The sequence below is a fragment of the Pelophylax lessonae genome, assembly GCF_965119305.1.
Source record: "Pelophylax lessonae genome assembly, chromosome: 3".
Lineage (NCBI taxonomy): Eukaryota > Metazoa > Chordata > Amphibia > Anura > Ranidae > Pelophylax > Pelophylax lessonae.
The window spans coordinates 73,942,418-73,957,789 of record NC_138770.1 but is presented as its reverse complement, the minus strand read 5'-3'; the positions used below and the strand labels follow the sequence as shown (position 1 = coordinate 73,957,789).

General features: G+C 45.9%; 1 protein-coding gene across 1 annotated transcript in view; it reads right to left on the bottom strand.

Annotated features, from left to right (window-relative positions):
• Positions 1–14,653, bottom strand: part of LOC309551052 (adhesion G-protein coupled receptor F3-like) — a 41,030-nt gene extending 26,377 nt beyond the window's left edge. Inside the window, exons 1-2 of the mRNA XM_082251493.1 lie at positions 14,409–14,653; positions 11,517–11,735 (exon numbers count right to left, since the gene is read on the bottom strand). Coding sequence (XP_082107619.1) covers positions 11,517–11,735; positions 14,409–14,523 — 334 coding nt within the window. The 5' untranslated portion in view covers positions 14,524–14,653. The remainder of the gene's footprint in view (positions 1–11,516; positions 11,736–14,408) is intronic.
• Positions 14,654–15,372: the final 719 nt, after the last annotated feature.

Here is a 15,372-nt window from a genome sequence, read left to right as displayed (position 1 = left end):
AGGATTGCTATTATTTAAAAGTCCATGTCACTATAGTATAATGCATACATTTCAGCACAGTTTTGGAAGACAACATATGCGGTGCCTAAGTGAAGCATAGCTTCTTAATATTAGTAGATCTCTGCATTGTACCTGTAATTCTTCAGTGTTCTTGGGTTTAATCTGGGCATCTTCTTTCTGCTTCTGTCCCCGTCTGTCAGCCCGCCCACCACCTGAATTGCTTTAGTGTTCTTAGCTCTGCGTGCCAGGGATGTAGTCCCGACATTTTCTTCCTCTTCTGCCGGCCTCTATCCCCGCCCACTGGCCCGCCCACCACGTACAGCACTTCCCTAGACCATTAACTACAGGTCTGATAGGAGGTGGGCGGGGACAGAAGATGCAGAAAATGCTGGGACTCAACCTAGACACAGAACTAAGAATACTAAAGCAATGCAGGTGGTGGGCGGGCTTACGGTCGGGACAGAAGCAGACAGAAGATGCTGACAGTAAACCCGAGCCCTAAGCACTTCACCTCCGCTGCGCCCCCCTCCCCTTTCCTACAATAAATTGTTCCACCCCTTGTACCGGCCCTGCACTGGACCAGCCCACCGGGAATTCTCCCGATGCTCCCGATTGGCCAATCCGGGCCTGGTAGCACCCTACAGATAGGTGCTAGGAAAAAGCATAGTGGATAAAATTGAATATAAGAAGTCCTTAAAGTGCCCAGTGCAACACGGACCTCTCAGAACAGACTGGATACACTCTATCTTCAAGTGAGGGACCTCCACCATAAAACTCTCTCCACCCAGTGTTCAGGGGTAAATACTCCTTACCAGAACTGGTGGACCCCTTGATTATAGGGGGTCTCAAACAGCATAAATGGTCCACAAATGCCTCCAAGCTATCCTTAAGGTCTCTTTGAATAAGGCTCAGCTCGCATAGGGAACTCCAGGGAACTCCAGGGTGTGCTTGACTCAGCTGACTCCTGTGAGGCGGCAGCATTGCATCCCGAGCACAGGAGTCAGCTGAGTCAAGCAGTGCACAAGAAGGAGAAGAAGAGAGGATCCTGCTGCAGCAGAGCTTTAGGAATCCATAGAAATAACCGCTGAGCGCACAGGATACAAACCAGACTCTCCTCCCCATCCCTCCACTGCCAGGCTTTCTCTACAGCCTCCCTTTTTAAGGATTTCTTGTCTAAATGGATTTTTTTTTTTTGTATGACTAAGTGGATCTGAGCACGAGAAGGAGAAAAAAGTGCCTAGAAGTAGAGGAGAAGTAGCCGATCGCCTTGTGCTTTCTGGGAATATTGGTCATAAAGGCCCATTGGACACAGGACACTTAGCAGGTTCCTGCAGATTTTTTGAAACTTAAATCAATGAGCAGATGGCTTTATCTGGATGTCCAGATGCCTTTTTACATCCTTATTACCAGCCTATAAGAAGAGACCGCATCCTTGGGGTCTGAGTGAAAAAGCCCATCCAGATAGCCATTTGCTACATCCTGATCGGATCAAGAAATATATCCCATGCTCATTAACTTTTACATTTGGTAAGAGGCTCTGCTTTGTGGTTGCACGAAGGTGGATGTGCATGTTATTTGCTGTGATATACTGCTTGAGTTATAGACATCTGGTAAGCAGGACAAGCAGTTGGTGATGGGATCTTAACTCACGTGGATGTCACCGTTTCTTGAAAATACCCTATACATGTAATCACCAGTCACGTTTCATTTGAATTTTTGAATTTAAATTGGATTTTTTTTGATGGACTTGATTTATTTTGGAATTTATTGTTTGAAGAGTCATTTATGGTGTCAATAATATGTTTTGTCATATGGATTGATTTTCTACAGTCACTTATCTGTGTTTAGCGCACCAATTCATCACTACAGGTTGTTATGGCTCCCAAGTGTGTCCTCTGAGAAGGGGAGTCTCCCCACTGGCTCTATTGGAAGCTTCTGATAGGGCCGTGGAGGAAACCCAATCAGAGACACATTCAGGCTTGTATCTACCCCAAGAGGCAGATTCTGCTGCAGAGGATTCTGGGGGAGGGTATAAGTCTGAAGGGGACGCATGAATCGGTGTCTTTGGCGGGAGCAGAGTCCCAGGAGGGAGAGTGCGGCTGTCTCTCCTCCTGTCTGAGGAAGTGGATGTCTCGGGGTGTCGCCTGAGAATCCAGAGAGTGCTGAGTTGAGCTGTGGGGATCCGGTGTGCCGAGAACCTGCAGAGAGCGAGAGTGGTCCAGTCCCAGGAAAGCCTGAACAGGTCGTGAGTACTGAGGATTGCCCCTGGGGGTCTGCCAGAGTCAGAGGGGACCGCTCCGGAAGAGGTTCTAAGATCCAGTGTCAGCTAGCTGAGAAAAGGGGGTACCTAGGTTGAGGACCGTGAAGTTACTGAGCGGGTACAGAGTCAGTGAACCACGAAGAGTTCAAGGTTAAAGGGGGCACCTGCAGTTTGGGCCCTGAATTGTACAGAGTGTCAGTTGAGAGTTGCAGAAATACAGGAACCTATAACAAACTACCTTAAGCCAGTGCAAGGCTGGGGGGGGGGAGTAGTCAGTGACTTTGCAGTACCGCAGTGTCAGTAGATCTATAATCCACAGTCCTGGATCTTCTGGACTTAAAGTCAAGGATTCAGCACTTCTATCGGGTTACAGTGTGTTCTCAGAGTTAGTGAGCGTTGGCTATTGCCGGCTGGCGTCAAGGCAGCATTAACAGACATTTTTCCTGGATAAAGTCCCAAGTGTATTTAGTTGACCCTAAGGAGTATCCCACTCATTCCCTTCTCCCATCCCCTTATCTACAATAAAACCACAAAACAAAGATGCCGGAGTTGTCAATGTCTCAGTTCTCACACCCAGGGTCGCAGCTCACATGGGCTGGAGAGGTAGCCGGTAACAATGGCAGACCCACATCAGGCCACAGGCCTGGAAAACCTGCTACATGTATTATTTCAATACAATTGTGTTAATTTTTTTTATCAATTTGTTTTTCTTGGCACTTTAAAAATCCCATTTCTCTGCTTTCTCGCTATGTAGAAAGGAACAGTTTAGTACAGGTCCCAGTACTGTATTACACTGTAATGTTACATGAGGATGGCTTCTGCTGAAGGGGTGGCGGTATGCTGTTCATCTAGGCAGCACTAGCCCACTGAAGGAGATCCTCAGGAGTTTCTACGGCACCAGACAGTGTCACTGGCAGGGAAGGGGTTAACCCAGGGGCGATCATCAGGTTAAGTGTGAGTCTAGGGGAGTGTTTTCTAACTGTGTGGGGGATGGGCTTGTGAAATGTACACAGAGACCTGTGATCCTAAATAGGAGGATCACAGGCGCTCTGTGATCATTTCAGAGAGAACAATGGTCTGTTGTGTTTACAACAGCTGACTGTTGTTCTCTCTCTCATTGGGGAGCGATTGCGGGTGCCCGGCAGCAATCGGTGCCGTCGGTCCCATGCATCGGTATCCCCACTGCCTAGTGGGGGCGAGCGCGCGCCGCTTTCGGCGCGCACTCGCTTGCCCTCAGGACTGCTCCCGCGAACTGACGCACCCATACCCATGCGGCAGGCGGTGAAGCACAATCACGTCCGTCACTTCCGTTTTTCTGCTTCTCGTCCTGTGGAACACAAGGTGTCCTGGGCAATGGCATGCTGTGTATTGCATGCAGTTGTTCTTCTGCAGATGTGAGTTTTTGGCTTTTTTTGTTTGCTGAAGTTTAAAGTATAACGAAATGCAAAACCTTTTTTTTTTTCAGTTTTTGACAGAGTGTAGAGGGATTAGAACATCAGTCTGTCCTCCTTCAAGGAGATTCACCCTCTCTATTCGTCCTGTTTACCATTATTATTGAAAGTGAAATAAGAAATAGCACTGACTACTGTAGTAATATCACTGGTACTCCCAAAAGTGTAAAAAATGTCAGTTAGGGGTCCAATCTGTCCGCCGCAATGTCGCAGACCCGCATAAAATCTCAGATTGCCACCATTACTAGTAAAAAAAAAAAAACAATAAAAATTATATAAATCTTTCCTGTAGTTAGTAGACGCAATAACGTTTGCGCAAACCAATCAAAATACGCTTATTGCGATTTTATTTACCAAAAATATGTAGCAGAAAACAAATTGGCCTAAAATGTTAAAAAATTTTGATTTTTAAATTGTTTTTTTTACAATATCCTATAGCAATTTCAAAATTGTCGCTCTTTTTTTGTTTATAGTGCAAAAAATAAGAATCGCACAGGTGATCAAATACCACCAAAAGAAAGCTCTATTTGTGGTAAAAGAAGGTCAACACTATCGCGCAATTGTCCATTAAAGTAATGCAGTGCTGAATCGCAAAATAGGGCAGGAAGGGGGTAAATCCTTCCGCTCTTAAAGTGGTTAATTTGCAGAGATTTCCTCTCACTTCCTCTGGCTGTGGGACAGGAAGTGAAGGGAAATCAAACCTTTTTTTTTTTTTAATTGCTATAGATGTACTTTAAATATAAAAATAAGTGTAATCAGTTTTTGATTCTCAGTTATCGGATTTATAAATAGGAACATTCCCAGTAGATGCTTACTGTAATGAGGATCACACTGGAATAAAAATAATTGTAGGTATTTAGGTTGTCCTCCCTTAGGTTGTATAAATACATATAATAAAGCTTCTGTAGTGAACACAGTCATCCTCAGACATCCTAACCTCCCACAGGGGCCCCGCAGCCTTTCATTAGAAAGGTTTAATCTTTTCTAAAATTACCTAATAGCTCTGCAGAAGAATTCCCCTCTGCACATTTTACATCCAAGTCAGCAAATTAACTTTAATCAATTTCATTTATTATCACTTTGTAGAAAAAAAAACAACACTTTCATGAAATCCTGTTAGAAATCTGGTTATTTCCAGCTGATCACATGAAAATGATGATATGCAACAATGTCATTAAAAGGCATGTAGCACTACCCCCCGAAGGAGCCACTGCTATTTTGCCCGGGTCTTTCTATTTTTGCCCCACAGCCAGGCACAAGGTAGTTTCACACAGCCAGGTACACACTTCTGCTCGTTGTCTTCAATGGACCAGTCTGGGGGGATTTGCTTTTTTTTGATTGTTTTATTTTTTGGAGAGGGCTTGGATAGGGAAGGGGATATAGTGGGATACTTCAAGAAATAGAACTGTTCCCACTAAAGACTCTAGCTTCATTGTAGAACTGTAGTGAAGTCCTTGCAGAAGGCAGATGAAGACTTCACTCTGCAATCTTGGACAAAGCTCTTCAGAACACACGGCAGTGTTCTCTTGTTTAGACCAGTGGTTCTCAAATCCGGTCCTCGGGACCCACCAACAGGCCAGGTTTGCAAGATAACTAAATTACATCACAGGTGATCTCATTTGCTTCTCAGTGATTGCAGTATTCTAGTCTGCATCCCCCAAGGTAATACTTAAAATCTGGCCTGTTAGTGGGTCCCGAGGACCGGATTTGAGAACCACTGGTTTAGACCCTCAGCTGATTATATAGCACACCAGACCGGGTTAAAAGCACAAGGCTATAGATCCTTTAGGTTGTCTGTACTCACAAAATATCCAGGGACAGCTGGTGGCCTCTTTCCAACTTCCAAGGGACACTCAATACTAATGATACCAGACCAGATCTTCAATAGAAAGCCCCTTCAGCTAGCTCTCTGTGGAACCGGGTCTCTCTCTCTCTAACTTCAGGCCCTCAGGATTCCCACCTGAGGCCACAGGGCAGCAAAATCTCTCTCAATCAAGGCCCTCAGGTCCCATTTGAGGCCACATGGCAGCAGAGTCTCTCTTAATTCAGGCCCTCAGGTCGCCTGCCTGAGGCCACATGGCAGCACAATCTCTCTCAATCCAGGCCCTCAAGTCACCCATCTGGGGCCACAAGGCAGCACAATCTCTCTCAATCCAGGTTCTCAGGTCACCCACATCTGAGGCTACATAGCAGCACAATCTCTGTTAATCCAGGACCTTAGGTCACCCAGCTGAGGCCACATGGCAGCACAATCTCTGTCAATCCAGGCCCTCAGGTCACCCACCTGAGGCCACATGGCAGCACCATCTCTCTCAATCCAGGCCCTCAGGTTGCGCACCTAAGGCCACATGGCAGCACAGCCTCTCTCAATCCAGGAATGCAGGTTGCCCACCTAAGGCCACATGGCAGCACAATCTCTCAATTCAGGCCCTCAGGTGGCCCACCTGAGGCCACATGGCAGCACAATCTCTCTCAATTCCAGCCCTCAGGCTGCCTACCTAAGGCCACATGGCAGCATAATCTCTTAATCCAGGCCCTCAGGTCACCCCCCGAGGCTACATGGCAGCATAATCTCTCAATCCAGGCCCTCAGGTCGCCCTACCTGAGGCCACATGGCAGCATAATCTCTCTCAAGCTCAGCCCTCGAGTGGCCCAGCTGAGGCCACATGGCAGCACAATCTCTCTCAATTTAGGCCCTCAGGTCGCCCACCTGAGGCCTCATTGCAGCACAATCTATCTCAATCCAGGCCCTCAGGTCACCCACCTGAGACTGCATGACAGCACAATCTCTTTTAATCCAGGCCCTCAGGTCACCCATCTGAGGCCACTAAGCACCACAATCTCTCTCAATCCAGGCTCTCAGGTCACCCAGCTGAAGCCACATGGCAGCACAGTCTCTCTTAGTCCAGGCCCTCAGGTCACCCACCTGAGGCCGCATGGCAGCACAATCTCTCTCAATCCAGGCCTTCGGATCACCCACCTGAGGCCCAATGGTGCACAATCTCTGAATTCAGGCCAACTCAGGTCACCCACCTGAGGCCACATGGCAGCACAATCACTCTCAATTCCAGACCTCAGGTGGCCCACCTGAGGCCACATGTTGGCACACTCTCTCTCAATCCAGGCCCCCCAGGTCACCCACCTAAGGCCACATGGCAGCACCATCTCTCTCAATCCAGGCCCTCAGGTTGCACACCTAAGGCCACATGGCAGCACAATCTCTCAATCCAGGCCCTCAGTTCACCCACCTAAGGCCACATGGCAGCACAGCCTCTCTCAATCCAGGCTCTCAGGTCACCCAGCTGAGGCCACATGGCAGCACAGTCTCTCTTAGTCCAGGCAATCAGGTCACCCACCTGAGGCCGCATGGCAGCACAATCTCTCTCAATCCAGGCCTTCAGGTCACCCACCTGAGGCCACATGGTGCACAATCTCTGAATCCAGGCCCTCAGGTCACCCATCTGAGGCCACATGGCAGCACAATCACTCTCAATTCCAGCCCTCAGGTGGCCCACCTGAGGCCACATGGCGGCACACTCTCTCTCATTCTAGGCCCTCAGGTTTCCCACCTGAGGCCACAAGGCAGCAAAATCTCTCTCAATTCAGGCCCTTAGGTCACCCATCTAGGCCACAAGGCAGCATAATCTCTCTCCATCCAGGCTCTCAGAACGCCCGTCTGAGGCCATGTGGTGCAAAATCTCTCCTAATCCAGGCCCTCAGGTTACCCACCTTTGGCCACATGGCAGCACAATCTCTCTCAATCCAGGCCCTCAGGTGGCCCATATAAGGCAGCATGGCAGCACAATCTCTCTCAATTTAGGCCTTCAGGTCACCCAGCTGAGGCCACATGGCAGCAAAATCTCTCTCAATCCAGGCCGTTAGGTTGTCCACCTGAGGCCACATGGCAGCACACTCTCTCTCAATCCAAATCCTTTAGGTCCCCACCTGAGGCCGCATGGCAGCACAATCTCTCTTAATCTAAGCTCTTAGGTCACCTACCTCAGGCCACATGGCAGCACAAGCTCTCCCAATCCAGGCCCTCAGGTCGCCCACTTGAGGCCACATTGCAGCACAATCTCTCTCAATCCAGGCCCTCAGTTGCCCACCTGAGGCCACATGGCAGCAAGTGTTAGGGGAGACGGCATCTCTCCCCCAGCTTGGTGCAATCCTCTGCTAGGAAAGAACCAAGTGCTCATGTGCTCCTAGAATATAAATACAGACACCCAGCATGCATTAGGGTACCTCCCCTTGTAATTGGCCAGGGCTGTATGAATATTCATGCTCCCATATGCATGGTTTCTACCTACTATCCAGCACTTTACATAGTTGCTAGGACACAGTGAAACTTCAAGACAGCATGAGCAGTACCACAGCACACTGAGCAGACTACACTAGCCGATCACCGCTCTCTGTTAAGCAGACAGGAATTAAATGTACCTAGCTGTCTCTCTGTTAAGCAGAAAAACCAAAAACGATTAAACACTGATCCTAGCACCTACCTAGGAGGGTGCTACTGGCAATTTAAATGTTTACCTAAAATCTTTCTGTTTATATTACATAGCTTATTTTAGACCCAGTAGTGTCATCACTGGGTATTTATTCTTTTCTATGCAATGCAGGCAGATTATGGTTGATGGAAGGGGTGCTGTACGTAGCTTCCTGAAAACATCACAGCACCCTGCCTCAGTCCTCCTCACAAGAACCCTCAGCCCTGATGCAAGCAATAGGCATGTAATTGGAAAGACTTATGCAAATATCAAAATGCCTTGACAGGTGGATGTCGGTCTGGAGGAGTGGGCTGTTTTAGCACGCAATAGTCATTAACAAATGCGCAGCACTTTATGAAAATCAAAACAAAACACAGCAATATAAAGTACAACACATATGTGCATATATCTAATCAGCGAAACATGAAAAAACAATATAAATATACTGTACATAGTGCAAGTTCATGAACATCCACAAGTGGCTCTTAGCGCCACCTTACGGCAGAACAAGTGACCAAACAATTTCCGTGGTTGATCCGCGTAGTGAAATCACAAAACTTCCTCCCACAACACCACTGTGAACAATTAATTCTTATTATATGCTCACCGGAGGAGTGACCTCTTAATTATAGGAGGTCAAAAATGACATCCCGAAGTGCAGCCCCAGGAATGTAACGCGTAAGGTGGGGCTTCCCTTACGACGTCATCACACTGGATAGGACTGCTACATGCCAAATGAGTCAGAGATGGAGTAGGAGATGCCATAGCAGTTTACCTGTCATTTACTGATGTATGCTGTGCTGTCTATATGCTGGGTTTTATCCATTTTATGTGAGTATAACTACTGTTAATTTTAATAAAATCAATCCTCACGGAGAGCATTAGAGGTTTCTGTACTTTTTTTTACTGAGGGACTACTCTATGGGAGATATTGTCACGCAGATGGGGGTATGCGGAGTCCTGCCTTTGGTACTGATCCTGGGAGAGATGCTTTTAGTTGGCATTAAGCTTATTATTACCATTGACCTCCTATAATCAAGAGGTAATTCCTCGGGTGATTTCACAATGAGGATCAACCACGGAAATGTTTTGGTCACTTGTGCCGTGGAATGTCATTAAGGTACAGTTGTGGATGTTCATGGGCTATGTACAGTATATTTATATAGTTTTTTCATGTTTCACTGATTTTATATATGCACATATGTGTTGTACTCTATATCATGGTGTTTTATTTTGATTTGATTGAGCCAAACATTTGTTAAAGAATATTGAATTTACTCTGGGTGTAAATCAAAGATTTGTTCTAGTTGGCTTTTGTTCATAGGGAATTCATTTTGCTGCACGGTGATCATTTTTATGTGTTTTAGCATGTAGGCCACTCTAGATAACACCTACATATGAAGATAAGTCTCCATGATTAAAAGAACTGAAATCCAATGAATGTAAGGGACGAGCCATGGACAGTCAGGCTGGGAAGGAAAGATCTAGATCCCTTGATATCAACCTGTAGCCCTTTGGCACTTTTTTGTGTGCTACTTGGGGCCCTGCAGACACCAATCTGTATTACATCCACAGTCTTCTCTTGTATCATGTCTGAAATCTCTGATCATCTATTGAATCGTGTTTGCAGTCTCCGATCATCTCGTGTGTCATGTCTGCAGTCTCTGATCATCTATTGAATCATGTCTGCAGCCTTTGACCATCTATTGAATCGTGTTTGCGGTCTCTGATTATCTCCTGCATTATGTCTGCAGTTCTCTTACCATCTCTTGTGCCATGTCCACAGTCTCTGATCATCTCTTGCATCATGTCCACAGTTTCTGACCATCTCTTGTATCATGTCCACAGTCTCTGACCATCTCTTGTATCATGTCCACAGTCTCTGACCATCTCTTGTAGCATGTCCACAGTCTCTCATCATCTCTTGTGCCATGTACAGTCTCTGATCAACTCTTGTATCTTGTCCACAGTCTCTGACCCTCTCTTATATTATGTCCACAGTCTCTGACCATCTCTTGTATCATGTCCGCAGTCTCTGACCATCTCTTGTATCATGCACACAGTATCTGACCATCTCTTATATTATGTCCGCAGTCTCTGACCATCTCTTATTTTATGACCATAGTCTCTGACCATCTCTTGTATCATGCACACAGTATCTGACCATCTCTTATATCCTGTCCACAGTCTCTGACCATCTCTTGTATCATGTCCACAGTCACTGAACATCTCCTATACCATATCCACAGTGTCTGATCATCTCTTGTATTATATCCACAGTCTCTGAGAGTCTCTTTTATCCTGTCCACAATCATTGACCATTTCCTGTGTTATGCTGTATGTTCACAGCCTCTGTGGCTCTCATGTTGGAAAAGTTGACCACCACTTGTGTAGATGATGCTGGACGTCCTCCAGACAGTAAAAGAAGTTGGCTCTGTCTGACTTGCACTGGCTTCTAATTCATACTATGAGAAGCTCACAGTGTGCAATTTCAATCAATGAAAGGAGCTTGTACAACTGTGCAAGACTGAAGGGAAGACTGGAGTTCACCTTTAAGCCTATCTACTAGAAAGGCTTTTTTAACTTTAGCTGGAGTTGTGAGGGGTTAGAATCCCCTGTAATGTTTCTATAACTGCCTGCTTTCTCGATAGGGAGATTCACCTTCTCTATTTGTCCTAGTGATCATTACCATAGGGTTAGAAAGTGATAGGAAACGTAAAAAATAAGAAATCTTTGAGAGGAGACACCAGTTTAATTCCTGTTGTGGCTCCTGGATAGGAAATATACAGAAATCATCACCCCCCCCCCCCCACACTCCCCCCACTCCCCGATGGGATGGGACATGGAAACAAAGCATTCTCAAAACACATTAAAAAAGTAAAAACAAAACTATAAATACAATTTAGTTGACTTATATAGGTGATGTAGGGTTTTGTATTAGAGTGAACCTGTACCACTATAATTGGCACTTTATAGGGATCTTTCTGGGTATAAATATAGAAGTGGCCACTGCTGACTTGGTTATGAAGAATACCTTTAAGGAAATAGCCCAAACCTTCCTTCCTGTAATGACTGTGGCCAATGCCAAGCCTAATGGCACCACCAACAGTCCCTGTTGGCATCTCTCTAGGACTACATAGTGAATACACCTCAGAGAGAAATGTAGTCACAGGGAGCAAGAACAGCCCAATAGAGGGTCTATCCCTTCCACGCACCACTGAAAAATAAAGCCGGGTCTAATTTTCTCTTAATTTACTGCACCTTTGGTCTCCCTGATGTATTCGTACATAACAAACATACAGTATATAAATGTAACACCTTCCCAGTCCCTGGGTATGTTGTCAATGCTGAGGGTTGATTTCCTGCTGGAGGTGACAATGGTGGCTTTGGTGCCGTTGTGGACCTCCTTTGCTTCCTCCCTCATCAGGTTCACCAGAAACCATCGGACGTTGGAGACATCTTCTGTGGAGGAGAATTCCAGACGTACGTCACTTCCATGGATGACCGAACTTGGAAATAGTGTCACCCGTCCTGGGACTGCACAATGCGAAAAGAACAAACAATATTGACTACAGCCACTTGGGTTATTAATACATGTATCTGTTATAATAATATTGACCCTATATAACACCACGGTTTGATGTGGCAGTTTACAAAGTGCACTATATGACCAAAGATTTGTGGATGCTCCTGTTAATGATTGTGTTCAGGTGTTTCCAGTGAAGGTTTCTGTTAATGCTACATCATACAAAGACATTTTAAACAATGGTGCTCTTCCATCCTGGTGGTAACAGTTTAGGGAAGGCCCTTTTCTATTCCAGGATGACTTTGCACAAAGCCATCTCCATACACACATGGTTGTATGGTTTGATGAGTTTGGTGTGGAGGAACTCACGTGTCCTGCATTGAGCCCTGACCCCAACCCTACTGAGCACCTTTGGGATTAACTGAAATGCTGATTAAGAGCCAGGCCTTATCCATCATCAGTACCCGACTAAAGACGTAAACTTTGGGTGTTGCTTCAAGCAGTCCTCCCATAATACTCTGGTGACTCACATTAGATTCAGGTGCTGGTGTTAAGAGAGACCGTCCTGGCTCTACATACACACGTGGAGAAAGGAAGATGGAACGCATTGGTGAGAAAAGGTGAAAGCAGCTTCAGTCCAACTCCTCTTAAGACATTCTCTAACCCATTTCACCCCGCCCACAGGGCTTAGTCATAGGGGCCATGACGGCTTTCCATCTTCCTTTCTCCACATCAGTACCTGACCTCACAAATGGGCATAAATTCCCACAGACATACTCAAAAATCTTGTGGAAAGCCTTCCCAGAAGAGCAGAGGCTGCTATAAGGGGACAACTCCATATTAATGCCCATTGTTTTGAATGGGCTGTCAAACAAGCTTATATACAGTAGATGTGATGCTAAGATATCCACAAGCCTTTTTGGTCATATAATATAAAAGCTACAAACAAAAGGTAAGTAATGTAAACACACAGAGAAAAAGGACGTAGTAGAAGTGAGAATTCACATGAGGTTTATCACTAGGGGTTGTGAGGCACTGGCTGGCAGGATTGTAGGTGGCACTTATGCCTCGTTTCCACTGAGTGGTACGGTACAGCTCAGTTCGGTACGGTACGCAATTTTTGCTGTTTCCATTGTCAAAAGTTGTAAATGGTACCCTTATTCCGAACTGTACCGTACCACTTTTTTGGTACCCTTTCGTTGGGGTACCAAGCACATTAGTAACGTACCAACAGGGTGGAGCAATACTGTTGAGGTACTGTTAAGTAATGGCTCGTTTCCACTGAGCTTTCTGGTACGGTTCGGTTCGGTACAGTACGCTATTTATGCCGTTTCCATTATGAATGGTACCCTTATTCCGAACCGTACCGTACCAATTTTTTGGTACCCTTTCGTTGGGGTACCAAGCACATTAGTACCGTACCAACAGGGTGGAGCTACACTCTGCAGAACTTTGATTGGTTGACAGAGAATCGTCTATCACAGCTTTCCTGCCACCACGCCTATCATGAAAGGGTACTATTGGCAGTGGAAACGCAATGTGTACCGTTCCGAACCGTACCGTACTGAACCGAACCGTACCGTACCACTCAGTGGAAAGGAGGCATAAGGTACTGTTGGCAGGGAAATGTAAGCCTGATCAAGGTGTTCCGTACCGAACCGTATTGAACTGTACCGAACCGTACCATATCGCTCAGTGGAAACGAGGCATTAGATTTCTCACCTACATCCTGAGGGGCTTCAAGGTTTTTTTATGAATGATATAGAGAAAACAAACTGTATTTTCTCAGCAACTTAATAAGTCCTGCTTTGGGTCCTGGAGCCCAGAGACTTTGTGGAGGTTTGTGTGGGATAAATCCCCTATTCTCAGGTCAATATCCTGGTAGCCAAATCTCATTTTTAGTCCCAGCTGTCGACAGGCCTTTATATATGAGCTAACTAATGCTCAGAGCTCTTTCTTGCTCTGTTGTGGGAGCCTGCTGCTGGGTGAAAAGGCTGATTACTGACAGAACACTAAAAAGGTACAAGAGCTAATTGTTTGTTTTGGGGAAACCATTTAGTTAATGGCTTGGACGCGCAGATCTTTTGTTTGTTTTATTCTATGGACTTGCTGTACAAAGACCTCCTGCATTCAGATTGTGTTTGTTTGCTGCCTTGCTGAAAAAAAAAGTGTGGGACAAACCTGCTTGGACTGTTCCTGGGTGCATTAGTCTATTTCATGGTTTATCTCTGCCAATACCAGTCCAGCCTGTCCCCCTTATAGGGTTCACTTCCTTCTTTGTGTCAAAGGGAACATATAGTGTCTAATATTTTGGGTTATTTTTTCAGGAGCCCAGGTTTGTGTACACGGCCACAGCCAGGTAGCCTGTGCAAAGCAATGACAGGCCGTCAGTGGCCATAGATGTATTCCCAAATGGAGCGATTACCTGCGTTTAAAAAAAGATGATCACCCTTGAAAGCAAGCAGCTAGCATCTAGGGGCAGTCATCTCTCCTTATCTGCAGGTAATTGCTCTATGTTTGGTTACTTCCAGACAGTGGTGGACAGCAGCGGCTACAGTTAGCCTGTCATTGCTTTGTACAGGCTTCCTGCCTGGGGCTGTCTGCACACACCTGTGCGTTTGGCTACAGTTTTTTGCAAGATACTTGCTGCACCACAGCTGATTTGGCCGTGATTATACGCTTACTTGCTGGCGGCTCTTCACAATACGTGGCACTGCTGGAATTCAGGTGAGTGCAGACACAGTACGAGTCGATCTCCAGTGGGATGTGACATGACGGGAAGGATTCACACTTGTCCATGTCAAAGTGAAAGCCGGGCTGGCAGGAGCACTGGGTGCCCTCTTGTCTCTTGGTACATTCTAGAAGACAAATAGCCCTTCAATCAGGCACAATCTACACCAACGTCTACACATGACCAGAGAATCCATTGGAGAGGGTTCAAGGCCTACCGTGTTTCCCCGAAAATAAGACCAGGTCTTATAATAATTTTTGGTACAAAAAACACACAAGGGCTTATTTTCAGGGGATGTCTTATTTATTTATTTACCCCTCTATATGTTCTAAAACACCTGGAATAAAACAATAAAATGTTTTTTAAAAAAAGTTCCTGTGTCCTCTGTCTTCTCTCCCTCTTTCCCCCTATCAGCTCAGGAGTCAGCATTATGACATTCTGTAATCCAAAAAATAAACAATGGTTAAAGCATCGTAAAATTAGGAATCAGTTTTGTAAAAAGATTATATAATGTGCAGTGTGTCTCCTTTTGTAACTTTATTGTGGCGAAAACCTTATTTACCGCACTGCTGGGCGCTCTCACGTGACCCGCCGAAGCTCTTCTTCCCCGCTCCGAGCACTGAAGAGGGAGAGGCAGCTGACCTCAGCCGGGAGGAGAGGAGATCTCCGGCGGGTCACGTGAGCGCCCAGCAGCGCGGTAAATAAAGTATTTGCCACAATAAAGTTACAAAAAGGAGGCACACTGTACATTATATAACCTTTTTACAAAATAGATTACATGTTTTTACAACAACTTTAACTAGGGCTTATTTTCGGGGTAGGGCTTATACTGCAGACATTCCCGAAAATAACGCTAGGTCTTATTTTCGGGGTAGGGCTTATTTTCAGGGAAACAGGGTATGTAAGAGAGCAGAGAT